At 40.5% G+C, this 19,830-nt stretch overlaps 2 protein-coding genes across 8 annotated transcripts in view; one reads left to right on the top strand and one right to left on the bottom strand.

Moving 5' to 3' along the window:
- Positions 1–11,522, top strand: part of cnc (NFE2 like bZIP transcription factor cap-n-collar) — a 39,331-nt gene extending 27,809 nt beyond the window's left edge. The window contains exons 7-10 of the mRNA XM_089264859.1: positions 3,818–4,312; positions 4,375–4,462; positions 8,176–9,449; positions 9,522–11,522. Of these exons, the coding sequence (XP_089120985.1) occupies positions 3,818–4,312; positions 4,375–4,462; positions 8,176–9,449; positions 9,522–9,869 (2,205 nt within the window). The 3' untranslated portion in view covers positions 9,870–11,522. The remainder of the gene's footprint in view (positions 1–3,817; positions 4,313–4,374; positions 4,463–8,175; positions 9,450–9,521) is intronic.
- A 625-nt stretch (positions 11,523–12,147) lies between these two features.
- Positions 12,148–19,830, bottom strand: part of Irk1 (Inwardly rectifying potassium channel 1) — a 30,602-nt gene continuing 22,919 nt past the window's right edge. For 5 of the 7 annotated variants that reach the window (XM_089264878.1, XM_089264884.1, XM_030382600.2 and 2 more), the window contains 4 exons: positions 14,833–14,947; positions 13,657–14,377; positions 13,359–13,595; positions 12,148–13,295 (listed from right to left, as the gene is read on the bottom strand). In XM_089264878.1, coding sequence (XP_089121004.1) covers positions 12,793–13,295; positions 13,359–13,595; positions 13,657–14,377; positions 14,833–14,947 — 1,576 coding nt within the window. In that variant the 3' untranslated portion in view covers positions 12,148–12,792. Of the gene's footprint in view, positions 13,296–13,358; positions 13,596–13,656; positions 14,378–14,832; positions 14,948–16,072; positions 16,287–19,629; positions 19,816–19,830 lie in introns of those variants that run through there. The other 2 variants (XM_030382601.2, XM_030382602.2) reach the window with 2 other exon arrangements.

Raw genomic sequence — 19,830 nt, 5'->3', positions numbered from 1 at the left:
TGGTTCAACTGTCTGTCATTAGGCAACTTTGTCGATCTTGATTATGATTATGCAATGCGGTGTGCAAAGTGTCAGCTTCCTGATAACATTTAATTTGCCATTTGTGCGCGTAACTAAAACCCCGGGCTAAACCCTCGATCTGCTCGCCACTCCCCTACCCCTTCTCCTCCTGCTAATTGCAATCACAATACAAATACAGAGAAAAAAGAGGGGCACAAAAAAAACTTGGCTTAGCTTGGTGTTCATTAATGCCGCTTTGTTGTTGTTGTGGCTGCTGCTGTTGCTGTTGTTGTAGCAATGCGCCACTTGAGTTTTTCCGCATGTGCGCCGTGTGTTTATTGAATTCGGTGGCACTTGCCGCCCCTCCGCTGCCACGCCTCCGTTGCCGTTGTCTTGATTGCAGCTGAACTGCGGCCACTTCAATTGCCGCTGCAGTAGCCCCTGCAATTAAATCTCCATTTAGTAAGCGCGAATACAGCAACAGCAACAACAACAACAGCAACAACAACACAAAAAGTATCTCTTAATGCTCGCAGCCCTAAGCCCGCCGTCTGTTGCCGCGACTTCCCCCTCACGCCTTAATCGTCGTCGTCGTCGCTTTAATTATGTGAATTTTAAATATTTACAAAAAGCGCTAAGCACAAAATCAGCGCAAAAAACTTTATTAATTATTTTACAGCATCTTCGAGTTATATACACAATTTTTTGCTCTCGAGTGTGAGAGTGTGAGTGTATAAGGTTTTTTTTTATGTTTTTTTTTATTCAATTTATGTAAACAGTTTGATGGCTGTCGCGCTGTCCTCTTGAGACTCGTAAATCAAATTAATGACAAAAAGAAAGAAATACAGCAAAAAAATTGAAATAAACTGCGATTTGATTTGATAGCAGAGTGAGTGAGACAAAGAGAGAGAGAGAGAGAGAGAGAGAGAGGTATGAGCGACTATGCAAAGACTATCTTTAGTTATAGCCAGAGATTTGGAGTTTCCTTTTGCAGAGAAAGTTTGTGAAAATGCTTGATGTGCGCATTCAGCAGCAATCGATTGGCTAATTATTAGCATTAGAGCTTAATGATGGGAGTTAATTTGTTTTAAGATCTCTATAATCAAGTAATAGTACTCTAGGGGAGAGAAGAGTCTAGAGATGCCCAGCTAATGGCACCTGATAGCATATAAACATATAAAGGTTTTATTTTATATATTTTTAATTCATCTTTAGATCAAAAGTGATATTACTCTTGAATAGTTAAATGAATTCTAGAATTGCTTAGTCAATTATTTTTTATGAATTAGCCAATGGTATATCATGACATTTCAGCAAGATATAATTCTGATTTCTTTACACAGTCCAATCGATGACGATAGACGATCGCCTTAAGAGATTTGAGAGTCTCAATAATGGGGGTATTCACACCAAGTGAAAGAAGCTTAAATATAAAAGAGAATCGCGCCAATCATAATAGAATAATTTTTGGTTTTTATTTTTTTTTTTGAGAATCTGTTATGAAAGCTAAAAATAATTGAAATAACATTGGCTTTATTTTGAAGTACTACAAAGCAATTGCAGTTTAAGGCTTGTTTAGTAAACTGTGTAGTTATTGCTAAAAATTTAGAATTATGTTTAATATAAATATAAATATATGAATATAAATAAATATATAAAAACATAAAACTAGTTAGTATTAGTGGAAGATATGACTGTCCTTAAAAGTATATAGAACTCGTCTTAAGTCAGGGCAAGCTTCACGGAATTTGTATTACAACCCACTCTAAATAATATACTCGTCTAGCTCTCTTATCCCATATCTATGTGCCTAATCCCATCAATTTAATCAATTGAATTGATTAAACACAGAGACTCAAGTGTTAAGCTGCTTAGTTAATTATCGTATTTAAGCTTCTATAACTGCATAGTTACGATCTGTCGAGCATATCGAATATCGTTGAGAGCCTACTGCAAACGGTACTCCAAGAAGTTCTAGCGGCTGCAGGCTGAATCTAACGGCAAACAACTTCAATGAAAGCAGACAGCAACAGATCAAGAAATGGCTATAAGTGTGTGTGTGTGTCGATTTGTTAGCCAGCTACCGTATCTAAGCCTCAACACTTGGCTTTGCTTTGCGTGTGAAACGCGACAAAACAATGGCCAGTGGCTGGCAAACTAACACCAGAAGTTAATGACAAGACAGTGACAATTGAAATTACACACAGACGCCCAGACACATACAATCATAGACGCACACACACACACACACATAGAAACCAGAAGCACATGCACATGCAACTGGCCAAAAGTAAACGCCCCGTTTACCTGCCCTGGCAACTGGCTTTGGCTTGTTGTCTTACCTGTTTGCCGAGAAGAGCGTGTCGAGGCATATATTAGAGATGTATGTGTATATAGTTGTTTATACAGCCTCACACACATACACACACACATGCGCACAGATACTCACTGCATTCGCCTTGCCTTTGCATCTGTATCTCAACATCAACATTTGTATCTGTATCTGTATCTGTATCTGTATCCGCGCAACTGTCAGTCAACGTTGTCTCGTTCCCCAGTCAAGGAGTCAAAGTCGACATTCAGCCGTTCACCGGTTCGGTTCATTTCAGTTTTAGTTCAATTTCGGTTCGTTCTTTACTTTTTTTAAATGCATCTTTGCTGTATGCGTGTGTGTGTGTGTTTCTTTTCTTTTTTTTTTGCTCTTTTACTTTACACCTACTCAAGGCCCGTCGCGTCATATTTCGTGTTTGCTGGAATTTATCTGCAACTCAATCTGAATGTCAATGCCGGCCGCATCCTTCAATTTCGAATATGATTTGGGCCCGGTTTTGTTTCTTTTTGATGGCTTTGCGGCTTTTAGCGCTTAATTGCGGCGTTTAACAAATTGTTTCGAGGAACGTGCGAGATCCTCGCGTTCTCTCACTGTCTCTATCTCTCTCTCCCTCTCTCTCTTTCTCTTTGTTGGTGTGTGTGTTAATATATGTGCATATATTTTAGGCCGGCGCCCACGCCTGGCTGTATGCAATGCGAAGAGCTCGTCTGGCATTAGTTAAGCAAATAAATAAACCAAAGCGATAATTAAGAATAACAAAAGCTCAACTAATGAAGTCGTCTCACAGCACGAACTCTGTCGATCAGTTAGATACAGCTACAGCTACAGATGCAGATTCAGATATAGCTGATGCTGAAGCTGAAGCTGAAAGGCTGAAAGGCAACCCAAATCGAAGACCGACCGCTGGCTGTGGCACTTGTCAAACTGTGAAACGATATGAAAAAAAAAAAAAAAAAAAAACGAAAATGTTTCATTTCAATTTCATGTTGATCGATCTTTTGGGCAACAACAGAAATCGCCCGATTGATACATTGTGCACGTTTTTTGGCTTAACCGATCGCCGAGACAGACGAACAGACAGTCAGTGAGACGGACGGACAGGCAGACAAACAACAACAAGCCTGGCTTTACTTGCAGCGCAATTTGAATTTAGTTTTTTTTTTTTATATTTATATTTATTTTTTATTATTTATAGCTGTTTTTTTTTTTCGTGTCTTGTCTGCGGCTTATTGTTGCGCATTTCTAGAGAATTCCGTAAACGGAGTCTTGCATGATTGATCGCTTATTTATTAGTATATTTCACAATGAGCAGGCCGCGCTCTCCCTCTCCATGTCTCCCTGTTGGTCTCTAAGCCCTTCTCGTTTCTTGTTAATACATCAACAGTTTGTGCAGCTTCTCGTTTTCATACACTTACACACTCACACACACACACACACACACACACACACAATTTAATCATTTGGTCTGCATTTTCCTTTCCACAGGGCCGCATGCCGCGCCTGAATCGCACCGTTTCGATGGATCGCTTGCAGGACCTGGCCACCTACTTTAGCCCCATACCGAGCATGGGCGTGGTCGGCGGCGTCTCCGATATGCCGCCCTATCCGCCACACTATACCAGCTACTCGTACCAGAGTCCCGGCGTCCCACCCAGCGCCCAGCACGCGGCACAGTACGGTCAGTCGGCGGCTGCCACGTTGCCGCCGCCGCCGCCACCGTCATCCGGCCCGCACCATGGCCACAGCCATGGCCACCACGCCGCTATGCTGCATGCCAATTCGACATTGGGTGACCTCTGCTCGGCCGCCGGTGGCCAGCCGCATTACGGTCACAATCTGGGCTCGGCCGTCTCGTCCAGCATGCATTTGACCAACGCCAGCCATGACGCGGACGGCGCTGCTGCTGCTGCGGCTGCAGCGGCCGCCGCTGCCGCTGCCAGCAGCAACTACAAAATGGAACACGAGATGATGTATTATGCGGTATGATCGAACATGAATTATGATCCCTATGCTCAGAGTGCTAAACGATTTGTTATCTATAGAACACCTCTTCGGACGTGAATCACACAGATGGTTTAATCAACTCCTTTTTCAATGATGAGGATCTTCACTTGATGGATATGACAGATAGTAAGTGATTAACAATGTCTCTATTTCAAAATAAGCTAATATACTAAATATAAAAGCACTGCAGTCAAGACTGATAATAATTTAAAGTTAGCTCTGTCATAAAGCCAGTTACATCAGAGCTTTTCATAATTACATTAGACATGGGCAGCGAACAATGGATTCCGTTGCTACATAAAGTTTTATTTTTGTTCAGCTGCTTTCATGTGAGCTTAAAGCTCATAGCGAATTGGAAACATTTTATGTTAGAAACTCAGGCGGAAGTGCTTAAAGAATTTTTATTAAATATTTTTCTACAGATTGAGATAGGTAATTCTCGTAAATTTTATTTAGTCAAAAAGCTAAAAAAAAAATTTCTATGTTGACTAAGCATTTTTTAGAAATGTAGAGAGCGCTTGTAATTAATGTATTATCTATGTATGTATGTATATATGTAATTATGTACATTTTCTGTTCTCCATTTTTTATATTACTATAAAATTCAGGAATCTACTATCATAAAACTTGTATACAATAATTGCAACATGGTGTCAAGCATTTACATATGCCAAAAGCCAGGGCGAGTTCAGTTTGAGTCACACCCACATGCGCTCTGTGCTCGGTCAAAGCTTTCACTCAAGAACATCACTCACTCCAGTTGAGCGGGCACAAAACGAATGAAATAAAACGCACACACACACTTGCGCAAGCTGAGCAACAACAAAACATACGCGCACGAGAACTTGAAAACTGATGAGCTTTTTTGACTGTCGCGTCATACATATCTGTGTTGTTGTTGCTGCTGGCACATTTAGCTGTTCGCATTGTTATTGCTCTGCACTGCTTTGTGGTGTTCTGATTAGCATAAAATTCGTAAAATTAGTTTAAATTTGAGTGAAGAATAACAGCGTTTGCTCTGCGGCGTCAGAGCTCGATCGTTGCCACGTTCGGCTCTTGCCGACAACTCGGCCCGCTCGTGTTTCGCGCTCAATTCAGGCAAAAAATTAAAAATGAGCATGAGAAAAGCAAAGCAAAGCAGCAAGAACACCGCACGAGTCCGAGTCAATCAGTCGAACACGAACAATCGAATACGATAGTGAAGTAAATATGTACATATATTTAATGAAATATAGAAAAAAAAGAAAACAATAATATTTAAAAAAGGAGGAAACTGATTACGTGCAATAAACGTGACTACAAATGAAATTAATTAAGAGTTTTAGAGAAAAACGCACTGATAAATGAAACAATGACGCACTTGGCACATTAAGCAAACGTTAGACATTGCTAAACATACTAGAATTCATACATACGCGATACACGGACTGACAAACACACACATACACATCCATGCAAACTCAGATGTATTGGTGCATCACGAATTTAGAACGTTTGATGACGCGCGAGTAACGTATTTGTGAGCGAAAAGAAAAAAAATTAGATAAATAAAATAAAACATCGAAAATAATCGAGCAAACGAACACGAGAATCAGCCCCAAAAACGGCTGGCCAGACTACTCAATACGCAAATCAACAGGTGAGAGTGAGGGGAAATATGTATGTGTGAAATTAAGCAGAGCATTTGATAGCGCCTGAAAGAAAAGTGGCGGCAGTGTCAGCGAGCGGCATAGACAGCGGCCCTGGCCGAAGCGGAGGCAGAGGCATTGGCGTCGGCGCCCAGTGCGGGTGGTGGTCGCCGCCTCCGTCAGCGCAGTCGGTGTTTTATTTTTATGCTCGGACGTACGAAATGTTAGCATCAAAAGCACAAACCCCATTTAATTATTTGCCGCGTAACAATTTTTTTCATTAGTCATGCTGCGCAACCAGCTCTGCTGCGGCTGCTACTGCTGCTGCTGATATCAGCAAAGTTGCGCAGCGACGACATCGACAGTGTTCTAAAGCGCGCACTCTCACGCGCTCACCATTCTCTCACGCTCTCGCGTGCGCACACACACATAGGCACACAAACTGACAACGACATTCTCTCTCTCTAATGCACGCTCAGCAAGTTTTGTTGCTGTCGCCGTTGGCTGTTTACTATTTTTAAACTGCTGAGTCATCTCATTCGAAGCAATAACGTTAAAGCACAATATCAGAAATTATATGTATGAGTAGATGTATGTATATATTTGTATGTGTTTATTCGTACTATATCGTTGGCTCGTTATATTCTAGCGTGCTCAATTTATAAATGTTTATAATATGTACGCACTTATTGTTGATGTCGCATCTCTCTCTCTATCTCATTCTTACCCACTCTCTTTGTCTCTCTCTATTTCTTTCTTTTTCACTCTCTTTGTCTCGATGCATTTCTGGCATAAAATGACAAAAAAGTTAAAAATTACGTTATTGGGTTACGTGTTTACGTTTGCGACATTTTTAGACAAAGACAGCATATACATAGAGACGGATAATGTATGTGTGTATGAGCGCATTCCGTTTAGCCAGCAGCTAAAACGTGCAAAAGCATTAACTGTTATCTTCATATAACTTCCGTTATACGTTGGGTTTCTTATATTATTTTGTGCTCGTTATTTTCTATTTGAATTTGTTATAATCGTGGCAAGTTCCAGGGCGTATTTATTGCACTTGGCCCACTGATAACTTCGACCTACAATTTTGTATAAAATTTTGCCCAGTCATCAATGTTTATGGGCTTGACCTTGCCCAGCCGGCAGACGTACTTAGGCAGACTAGCTACATGCACACATATACATATACTTAGGCACTATATGTAAGTGTGTGTGCATGTATGATCTTATAACAGGTTAGCTTAATCCGCTCACACATACAAATAATGAGCCAAAAATTGACTTAATTACATGCCCTCTAGTGTGACGATAATGATTGCGGCTTATCAGTTCTACGAATAACGTAAGGAACTATATAACTTTTAAAATCATGAATATATAAGTGAATTCAGTTTCATTCCCATATTGTTCCATTAGAGTGTCTTATTGCAAAATTTGCGATTTATATTTTCTTAAATTAGAAATGGGATGTTATATTTACAGAATTGTTTCCGTTGATACCGTTTATACGCTTCTTCAGCACAGTATATAAGATCACATGGTTCAATGTGCAAGACGACGATAAGATAATGAAATAAGAGACCCGAAAAGAACGCTCAACAGACATTGTCTTGAACATGGGTATACGTGTAGTATATAGAGCTGTATATACGTAGCTAGCGAGCTACACCCAAATATAACTATATAGAGTGAAAGACACGGTAGACCTGGTAGCTTGGGGACTGCCTGGCACTGATAGCCGGGTATATATTTCTGTACATACATATGTATGTATGTGTGTAGATAAGGAGAGTCAAAGCAGACGATAAGCCGAGCGTGTGAGATGATTGCACGCTTTACGAATACGGCAAATTGTGCTGAATAATCGATGAGTGCAGAAATTGCTAATCTACGTAGAGAGTGAATGTGTACAGTAAGAGCTGGCTGAATGAACCTGCTTATCTCTGTGGAACTAGCCAACTCTTTAGTCGCGGAACCAACTCAATTCGAAATACTACAGAGTATCAGGGAATTACTTATAAATGAGTCTAAAGTTAAGATGTATGTATTTGCTGGGATACTAGCTCAATTATTTCTTAACTGTTTCAATATATCATTATATTGTATAAATAATAATAGATTTTAATTCAAATTAGTCAAAGAAATTTCAAGTTTGTATCATATAAAATGTAACTAATTCCCCTTCTCTATCTCTTTCTTGCACAGGCTTCTGTCGCATGGTGGACAATAGCACGAGCAACACTTCCTCGGTGCTGGGCCTGCCCAGCAGTGGACATGTGAGCAACGCGGGCAGCTCCACTCTGAACGTAGGCAGCCATGCGAATGCCAACAGCGTAGCTGGTGGTGGTGGTGCAGTCGGTGGTGTTGGCTCTATGAGCGGCGTAGCAGCTGCGGGCGCAGCTGGAGCTGTGGGTGCAGCCGGTGTGGGTGGCATGACCAGTGACCTATTGGCAAATGGTGGCGGAGCACAGGGCGGAACGGATCGTTTGGACGCGTCCAGTGACAGTGCGGTTAGCTCGATGGGCTCGGAGCGTGTGCCATCGCTCTCCGATGGTGAGTGGGGCGAGGGCAGCGACTCGGCGCAGGACTATCATCAGGCCAAATACGGAGGGCCGTACGACTTTAGCTACAACAACAATACGCGCCAGCCGCCGGTGGCCCAGAAGAAGCATCAGTTGTACGGCAAGCGGGATCTGCACAAGCAAACGCCCAGCGCACTGACGGCCACAGCGGCCCCCGTGGCAGCCACGCCCCAGTCGCAGCAGCAGCAACAGCAGCCGCAGGTGCAGAGCATCAAGTACGAGTACGAGGCGGGCGCTGCGGCCTTTGCGGGCAGCAATGTGGGCGAGGCAGCTGCAATGGCGCCCGTCCTGTCCAAGGACTATCACCAGGCCTATGGCATGAGCGCGGCCAGCGCCTTCACCGCCGACTATGGCATGCCACGCGCTCCATTGACGCCCCAGGGCGTGGTTCAGCTGAATCACACGTACGCACTGCAGCAGGGAGGCGCCGGAGCGCTGCCCCAAGGAAGTGTATCGCTAAGCAGACCGCATCCCCGAGACAAGAAGCCGCCGACAGCCAACAAACATGCCTCGAAGTCGAACAGCAGCGGCGCAGGCAACGGCATGGAGGAGGAGCATCTATCGCGGGACGAGAAGCGGGCACGCGCCCTGAACATACCCATAGCAGTGGGCGACATCATCAACCTGCCCATGGACGAGTTCAACGAGCGGCTGTCCAAATACGATCTGAGTGAGACGCAGTTGTCGCTGATACGCGACATCCGGCGGCGTGGCAAGAACAAGGTGGCCGCCCAGAATTGCCGCAAGCGCAAACTGGACCAGATACTCACGCTGGAGGATGAGGTCAACACGGTGGTGAAGCGCAAAGCGGAGCTGAATCATGCTCGGGAACAGCTCGATGCCGAGCGAAAGCGCATCTCCAACAAGTTCTCCATGCTGCATCGCCACGTATTCCAGGTGGGTTGTCAGCTCAGGCGAATCGCCAGTTGCAAGAGTTAGCTAATCTCAATGCGTTTTTCTCACTCACAGTATCTGCGCGATCCCGAAGGCAATCCCTGCTCCACGGCTGACTATAGCCTGCAACAGGCGGCCGATGGCTCGGTCTATTTGCTGCCACGCGACAAGTCGGACAATGGCACCACGGCAACAGCCGCCAGTGCGGTGACTGCGAGCGGCAGCCAGCAGCAGGCGTCGTTGCATGGCGTGCATCAGGGCCATCATCAGGTGCAGCACGTGCCACTGCAGCAGCAGCAGCAGCAACAGTCACGTCTGCCACCCCATTTGCAGCAGCAACATCATCAGCTTTTGCCGCAGCAGCAGCAGCAGCAACAACAGCAGCAGCAGCAGCAACAGCAGCATCAGCATCACAAGGAATGAAAATATCTGCTGCGTATTGCCGCAACAACGAGTTGGTTGTCAAACTTTCAGCAGCAGCAACAGCAGCAGCATCATCAACTGCAGCGGCAACAGCAGCAGCAGCAGCTAAATTTGCAACAGCAACATCAGCAGCAGCAGCAACAATGTTGCGAGCCAACGTACGATTACCGTTACGATTTCTACAACAACAGTTACCTGTATTACTGAGCGGTTGCCGTTCTTGTTCTTATGTTACACCTGCGCCTGCTCTGCTGCACGCAACATGTTGCAGGCAACATTCGCTTGCAGGACGCTGCTACGAAACGAAACGTTTAAATTTCTGCTACTGCAGCTGGATTTTTCAGTTTTTCACATGCATTTGCATTTCCCACCCACAATCCCCAATCCCAACCTAACTTAGTCAATATATATTTGTTATTTATTTTTAAAATCTCTTTAAAATTGCCTTTCCTCATAGTTTTTCTCTTATATATGAATATCCATATATTGCATAGAATCCATAGCGCATGGTACGAAAATTTATACCTTACTTGTGATAAATAATTTGTGAATTTTTATTGTTTGAAGCAGCAACAGTTAACTGAAATCTTGTATTGAAAAACAATTTGTAAATCCCACTAAAAATATCCTCAGTCACACACACACACATTCTCATATACATTTGCATATACACTTACACAAAACTATCAATGCGTCGTCCAAAAGAATTATGATGCTAGAAACCATTTACATTTATAATATTAGTCTGTAAAATAACAAAACAAGAAACAAAAAAGATGAGCACATGTATAAATAGCTGTTAGGTACAAGTTTTGTAAAGGTTTTGAAACAAACGGAAAAAAATCAGAAAAAAAAAAACAAAATAAAATAAAAAATATTGCTGGACATTTCATAGACTCGCTCATAAGAAGCCTAGCTCTAAGTACACCAATACACATACGCAAATACACCCACACATACACAAACACAAAGTAAACCCTAAGAGAACAACAATTAGCGTATTATTTACTAATACTTTAAGCTAGCTCATAAACAAAACATCTGTAAATACTTATTAAATAATTTAGCTTTAATTAAACTAATTGATTATATGATCCACTCGGTGCACTAGGCCAGAGCTAAATGTAAATTTAACAATTTAAGATTCGAACGCAACAGAGTTTAAAGTGAAACAAAAACAAAAAGTACACAAAAAAAAAAACATGAGAAATATTAATATTTAATATTCTTTAAATGTCCTAAAGCATAAAAACCAGAACTTATTTATAATGCTGTAAACAGAGATCAGAAACAAGAAACAACAAACGAAAGAATATTGTGAAATGTATGTATGTTTCTATATATATATATGCATGTGCATATATTTACACAGTTAAATGGTTGCAATTAATTTCGCGTATCTCAAAATAATTATCGCAAAATAAATAACTAAAGATAATTAAGCAAATACGAAACACAATGTGCGCAACGTAGCAAAACAATGCGAAATTATTTGTTTGTAAATTGTAATAAATATTTACCTTACTATGTCTATAAACATTTAAACTCACACACACACACATACAAACATACGTAATGAAATACATTTACACATTATATTAACATATATTTAAATTAAAAGTAAAAGTAAAAGTACTTATGTTTTGAATATTTCATGCGATTCTTTTATTAACCAACATACGATGATATGTGGGCTGCATCTAAAAAATCTCATTATTGAGCGGGATAGTATTGCTTATACACAAAGATGGATGTATAATAAATATAAGCATATTATCTTTTAAACAGTTGTCTGAATGTTTCCTATATAAATGTGCATGTGGATTTTAATCGAGAAACTTGTATGCTTTGAGAAATGAAAACAAAAAAACTAAATAAAAAGAAAAAAAACTTAAAATATAAACAACATTGTCTTTTATATAGTTAGTAAAGTAGTGTCCTCCATAGTCTATAATCAAGCAGAAGGCCTAGCATATTTACTCCATCCCAGCTATAGACTAAATTGCAGACATTTATTCGACTGCCTAAAAGTATGCAGCAAAAATCATGAATTAGTTTTATGCACAAATGTGTTTTTTGAACTCACTAAACATTTCGAAGGAATATTTATGGCTGTCGCAAAATGCAAAACAAGTTTATAGATGTTAAAATAAAACAGGTTATATTTTGTATATAGATATATTTATATAATATATATTCAATCAGGTGTTTTGTATATTCTCGGTCTTTTCATTTTTATAATCCTTGCGACACTTAATATGTAAATAAAATACATCAATTAACATTCACATATGCTCATTCCATTTATTGTCCACACATTTTTAATAACAATTGAAGCTCATTTCGGCTATAATTTGGAATATTTATACATTGGGTAATTGAGATATTGAACAAACATCGTTTAAGGTAGCTTTTAAAAATCATATTACATTACATTTTGTGTTTTTCTTCATTCACATTGATGAGCTTTATATAGTTCAAGACTTTATACGATTCTACATGGAAGTTGCAGCATTTTGGTCTCATTATATCGTTTTCGGTATTTGTTTTTTGTTGTTGTTGTTTTAATATCAATTTGAGCTTATCTATAGTAAATTCATTTAAAACTAACACTAACGGGAAAATATATACTAAAATCATCAATTATCATCAAGTTTTTGTGTGTTTGCTTTTTAAATACAAACCAGATGCGTCGGTAAGGACTTGCTGCTGGTATAGTCAGGGAGGGGGAGGGTGTATGCGCTTGCTAGGGATCTTTAGGAGTTCACAGCTAACAGAGCTACATTTGAGTGAGCGCTCTGCTTACATCTATCTATCAATCTATATGTATGTATATACGTTATGTACTCTAACTAGAATTCTAGGAGCCTACACTTAGAATACAACATCAGTTTGGGTTCGCTCCGCTCGCTCGGGTTGAATATCAGCACATAGAATCGATGGGCAGCTGATCCTGTTTGATGCTCAGTCGTCGGGGATTCGCTTGCTTGACCCGACTGCTGTTGCTGACAGTAGCAGCAGCTCCAGTCGGCGGTGCAGCGGTCGCAGCTGCTATCGTATTCAACGCACTGAGACTGTTGTTGTTGCTGTAGTTGCTGCTGTTTATGGAATTACCGGAGTTGGTTCTCTCATTAATACTTGATAGGTTGGGTATGCTGGGCGCCGTTGTCGTTATGGATATATTGTGACCGCCCATGGTGAACGAGGCGCCGTGCTTGCCATGGCCATGGTGATTGTTGTTGTTGTTGTTGTTGAGCGGCTCCAGTTCGCTGGGCAGGACGCCGTTCGGTATGGAATGCGAGCGTATTTGCAAACGGCCCGAGTCCAACGACTCATCGCTGGCCGGATCGAGATGATCTACAGACGCGGCCGATGCAATGCGCTGGAACATGCTAGCCGTGGAGAGCGTACGATCCCCAAAGGGCACTGATCAATAGAGATAAATTTTAGTAAGTTTAATATGCCTCATTGGGTCAGAGATTGCCTTACCTATGCCGCTCTTGGCACTGCGCGTGCACTCCGACTTGAGCTCGTCCAGCTGCTTGGCGCTGCACAGGGGCGTGTCCACGTCGTAGGTGTTGTTGAAGAGCGTGTAGTCCACTTCGTACTCGCCCGTCTCCTTGCGGAAGGACACCACATTGACGAACCGATGGCCCCACAGTATCTCCGTGGGTAAATAACTGCTGCGCGCCTGCGTCGTCATGCCCGTGGACTCGATGACGCCCTCTGTAAGCCGAAGATGCAGAGATTAGAGACAGGATAGATTGGGGCTTATTGCGAAACTTACCCAGCATGACGACCACCTCGAAGCGCTCCTTGAGCATATCCGAGGCGGAGAGCATATAGAGCGGACTATTGCGATCGATCTTGTGCACAATAGTCGTTGGCCAGATGAACATCAGCCGATCCTCACCCCCATCGGCGCCCACATGCAGCTCCTGCTGATAGAATGGCAGCACTTCGCCCTCCTTGGTCACCTTCTTGCGTATGACCTGGGCACGGACATGAGCCTCGATGATGTGCGACTTGCGCATATCGCCCACACGGAACATCAGGCACGGGGTTCCATCTCTGTGGCAGATCACCGCATTCCTGGAGAAGAGCAGCGTCTGGGCGCGCTTCTTGGGCCGCGACAGCTTGGCAAAGACAATGCCCACCATGAAGGCCTGAATGAAAACGCCCGTGATGCACTGTATACACATCGTGAATATGGCCTCCGGACACTCCTCGGTCACATAGCGATTGCCATAGCCGATGGTCGTTTGCGTCTCCACCGAGTAGAGGAACGCCGTCATCATGCCCTTCACCTCCGTCACGCACACCGTGTGCGTCATATTGGCAATCAGCTCCGGCTGTGTATTGCGCAGATATATATACTCCAGATCGTTGTGGGCAAATGCAATGATCCACCAGATCACGCCAAAGAACGCCCAAGAGAAGACGAAACTGGCTGCAAACACCAGCAGCGTCCAGCGCCACTGAGCGTCCACGAGGGTAGTGAAGATGTCCTGCAGAGCGGATGGTCGAGAGGGGGAGAGACGAAAGAGAGAGAGAGATGTTTAGAGTAGTCCAAGACTCAAGAATCGACCTAGTCTACTTCGGTTCATGAACTAAATTTGTCTAATCCTGGACTATTTTCTGATAACGATGCGGTTCATATTAATACAAACAAATGGAAATGCTTATATGGAACCAGTTCAACTATTATTTAGATACTAGCTATAACGTTAAATGAGTTTAACGAACTAACCCTCCCGCCCTTAGGTTTTCTTTTAAATTTCCATTTCTTATCATTACTTGGCGCATTTTTGTTTTGGCGCATTTTACTTGAGTTAGATAATTGGAGCTAATAGAAGGTAAATTTAAATATGCCTGCATTTGCATAACTCTAGCGACTCATATATATATGTATATTATGTATGTGTGTGTTTATCTGTAGCTAAATTTAAAACAGACTTCTCACCTGCAGATAACGGCGGCGTCTCTTGGCCACGTTTCCTTGCACCACGTTGCACTCGCCATGCTTGAAGACGACACGTTTTCGCATGCGGCGCGAGCTGAAGCGCGTCTGCCGATACCTATTGGAGAGAAAGAGAGAGAGAGAGAGAGAGAGAGAGAGAGAGAGAGAGAGAGAGAGAGAGAGAGTTAGTTTTTGTTAAGCAAATGAGCACGTGGACTGTGTTATGCCGGTAATTCATTACTTTAATGCGTAGCTTAATATATGAATGAACATTTATAGACTTCAGAGAAAATATATTGGAATATAAATAAAGTTTTCTTCTTCTTTTTAGCTAGGCATCTTTACATTTACTGTTTACACAATATTTCTCCTAGTCTTAATAAATTTAAAACGGGAAAAACGAAAGAAAAATGCTTTCCCACCATAAAATGCTATTTTCCATAAATAAGATTCCCATTTGCTGAAAGTTTTATTTATAGAATTAAATTCTTAGTACAGATTCTAAATTTTATTTTGGAAATAGAATATATATAGAATATATAATAGAATATATACATACATATATGTACGTATATAGAATTAAAACGAGCATCCAATGTATTTACAAACACCTAAACGTTTTCATAGCCTTTGTTGTCGCATTGCCATTTAAGTATGTGCCTCGCTTATCAATAGAGCTGATAGCCTATATATATGTACATATATGCCATTTGGTGCATGCCATCTCAGTTCATAACATCTGTTGTCGTCTTGTCAATCTTGTGTATTTAAAGTACCCCAAGTGAGCGCAGATTGAATTATTAGCAAGTGCTGCCCGACTTGGGTTGATAACAGAATTGAAAAATATTTTTTAATGAAATTTAAAATAAGCTAAATTGTAGGCGTGGGGGAATTATGTAGATTTTCTATAAATCTGATGCGTAGGACATACGAGTAGATGACATAAATCGAATTGAATAATTATAATAGATAATGGATCCCTGATTTAATTGAATAGACACATTATTGCTTCATATAAGCACTATAATTGCCTGGCAACAAGAGATACCAACATAAAGTTGTAGCAGATTGTCCATTGACATTACGCTTGATAATTCATTGCAATAACAGGAAATGTACATATGTATGTATATGTATATATCTTTAATTTCCACACATATATGTAAAGAACACATTTATTTTATTTTTAAACAACAAAAGACACTGCCCGAAAGGTTCAAGAGCTAAGAGCTAAATTAATTACCAGTGGAGCGTCTCTAGTAAAATGCTGCAGCAGCACACGAAAATCACTAAGACAGGTATGAAGATCATGAAGAGTTTGTATGTATGTATGTATATAACGGCGATCCTTAGCTTTACGACAAATTCGCGAGCTTACCGTCAAAGCTTTGCGTTGAAAGCTTTCACACAATCGCGACCAAGAGTCAAACTCGCACTGCGAAGCCAATTGGATGGACAGGCCATTTGGAGCTACGATTACTGTAATCGCAAATTTTAACTGTAAATTGTAACGCTACTTACATCACAAAGTGACGATAACAATAGCAGAGATGAATGCATTTCGCTTCTTAATGTGCGTTTTACATACTCTGCATGCATTCCTAAGAGGACAGAAAGGTCGAAAGAGAGAACTGTGTGATTGATTCTCTTCACGAGAGAAGAGACTTGAGGAGACATGAATAAATACTCATTTGGTTTAGAGAATAAGAGACTTCTTTGATCAAGTTTTAGCTTGCGAATAGGAGTAGAAACAGATAAGTTAATCAATTGTCTATATTTTAGAGCGCATCTGTTCGTCGTGCATACCTGAATTTTACTCACACTTTTTGCGTTCCATTGCAATTTCACGCTTTATCAGCTTGTTCTGCTCGCACCACCTCATTCTGCTATTCTGGTGACTTATGCAAAACTTCGACATGTGGATGGCGCTCAAAGCTCGCTTGTAACTCACTCTTGAGTCGAAAGTCAAAGCTCAAACAAAAAGTGCGAAGAGAGCTTTTCGAACTGTTCAATCGGCTTTTGGCTACTCTTATAATTATATGTTTAGTATTCTCTCTCTCTCTACCTCCATCACTCACGTTGACAACTGAGTTTCGTCTACTCTTTCTTCTTCTTCTTCTTCATGCTGATGTCAACTCCGGATATTGATAAATGGATTGCCGTACATTGCTCCAGTCATATCGAGCTGTGCAAATTTCGTGGAAATTGCCATCGAACTTGACAATAACATTCATTAGTTAAAGCTTTCGATATTTGTGTTCGTTTTCAAAGTAATCGCATGCAAATAAACCGGTCTCAAGCATTGTCATTCAGTTATACCCTATATGCCTTTAAAAGGTTTACCCAGCTGAGCAAGTTATCAATTCTGGCTAAAAATTTGCCATATGCTTATACATATTAGGGGTTCTCATACAAATACGGGACTAATGATTCGTTCTTTATTTCGTCTAGTCTTATCATGCCATACTTTCCCTATTTATATGTATGCGCACATTCCTTATATAGATTTTAATATATTTTTTTTCTTTTCTGTTACTCATTTTGTTTCATTTTGCCTCTGCGTAAATCTATGAAGCTATCATATTTTCAAGAAAATCTCTTATAATTTATATATCTTAGGCATATTACGATTAAATCAGTTGGAAATCAGGTCATAGTCAGAATATTTTCTACATAAATGGTTTACAGGGTATACTTCAAAGTCGAGCACGCCTTTAACTAGTGCACTCTCGTTTTCGTTTGGCTAACTGCAGCTTAGCATCAATTATGAAAAAGATGACTAAACGAGTCTGTCTGTACGAGCCGTATATCTAATGCTGTTGCCAAAGGCCGGTAACCAAGTTCAATGGAATCACAGTGAGTCATTGCCAAGGGTTTTTGTGGTAGACTCGAAAAAAGATCAGTTAAGATAGACAAAGAGCACAAACAACTTTATACAAAGATAGTAAAAAGTTTGTTATTAGTAACTTCAAGGTATATCTCACGTCAAACTTAGTTAGCTTCATTCTATATGCATATGTATTTATGTGCTACGCTTCATCGCTCCAGTCAGATAAGTAGAGTTGGCTAATTGCACGCAATTCAATGTTTCGAGATAAAGAAAAAACAAAACAATAATATTGCATAGAACTGACCTAAGACATGGTGAAAGTAGTGATTAAAAAATTGATGGGTGGTTTTCTTTTCTCTCTCTCTCTCTCTCTCTCTCTCTCTCACTCTGTTGATCGCTGAAATGCCATTCTGCGCAAGTTCTTGGCCGATTGCCAAGGTATTTATAATCGAAATGCAACTATAAAGCAGGCCTCTATAAAGTTAGCTGGCTATATCATGTTGACCGAGGTCGTGAATGAAACCGCTTGACGTCATTTTGGTCAATCAAGTCGAAATGATTTTCAGGTAAAGTAGAATTTTTACAACATTAATGCAGGCAATCGGTTATTCACTGGTTAAAATCAGCCGTAGCGCCAGTCAATAGCAGCTTATGCTGGATTTTTTATATTTTTTTACCAAGTTCAAGCCATTTTTTTAAAAAAGAAAATAAATATTGCTAGCTATATTTTCATATACAGAACTTGAGCTATAACCAAACGTTTGTTTGAACCATTTTCGATTTAATGCATATTTATTTTCTAGCTGGGCTTTCCCCAGCACAGAGTAAACTATTTATGAATAATAAATATAGATTTATAGCTGGGATATTTCTAGGCTGTTTTAGCTTTCACCTTGTATTATTTACTGCTAATGGATTTCCGCTAATGAACTGGATCAGCTGATATTTCTTGTGCACTTGTTCAAAGTCAAACTACTGAACTACGTTGAAATGGGTCAAAGGAAAACGAACCAACTGGGTGCAAAGCACAGAAACAAGGTTAAAATTTGTTAATTCGAATCGCTAGAACTATATGTTGTATATAAGATATATTTTGTTATATATTTGGTATACACATATATCATGCCATTAAGTGTTGTAAATACACGACAAAAGTCATATTTCTGTTTCATTTCGGGCTAATTCAGTGCCAAGAACCAAAATGCCAAATGTCATCAGGAAAGTATATGAAGAAAGTGTGCATTGTGCAGTCTATGGACTTAAGGTATATCTATAAGATATGCAGATACATTTGTCAACCTTTGAGCACAGCAGAATGTGTGCGCCGGGTAAACAAAATTTGTTGCTGTTTCTATATAGATAGAGCAGGACCGAACAGAACAGATGTTTTAAGTCGTATGCGTGGTATGGTATATAGATGATGCCTATAGATATGTATAGATGTATATGTATATGTATTTAGTATATATTTATAGCTATGCGTTAAACAATTGCTAGGGGCACTAATGAGCTGCGTTGCATGCTAATATTTGTGGCAGCATTCAATTAAACAACAGTTTGAGGAAATATACACACATCGGTCTATGTGTATACATTTATTTGTCTGTACATATATGTACATATGTACATATGTGTAGACATACTAACTAGCTTTTAGCGCTCACAGCTGAACACTTGTTTAAATGAATTATAAACATACATATATCTATAAAATATATCTTTCGACAAGAAGAGTTCAATGTCAGCGATAAACAACATCGATATTTATAGCCGGAATTGTACAAATAAATCGATATTGTGTATGGAAAGTCAACCAGAAATGGTTTTCATTTATATATATTGCTATTTCTGAAGAAAAATCTATCGATGATGTGCCCACTATTTTCACAATAATTCAACTCCTTTATTCAACTCCTTTAGCTGTCCATTTTGCACATCCCTCAGACCATTCCAATGGGTATTCAGTTTACCTGAGCAGCTCCTCGCGCCAGGACTGTTCACTGGAATGCGTTGCCCGATAAACGATCATCGACAGGCGGCTGAAACTGCGCCGTAACTCCGACATCTTTGCCGTTATCAGTTATCGATTATCGATTCGATTGGATCGTATCGAATTGTGTAAACACTTGAAAAATACTTTTAATCAAATACTGAGCTCGTTACTTTCGATT

Source organism: Drosophila navojoa, chromosome 2 (assembly GCF_054131105.1).
Source record: "Drosophila navojoa isolate 15081-1374.11 chromosome 2, UAZ_NAV_1.0, whole genome shotgun sequence".
Lineage (NCBI taxonomy): Eukaryota > Metazoa > Arthropoda > Insecta > Diptera > Drosophilidae > Drosophila > Drosophila navojoa.
Note: the sequence above shows the minus strand (reverse complement) of the source record. Positions and strands in the feature narration are given on the sequence as shown.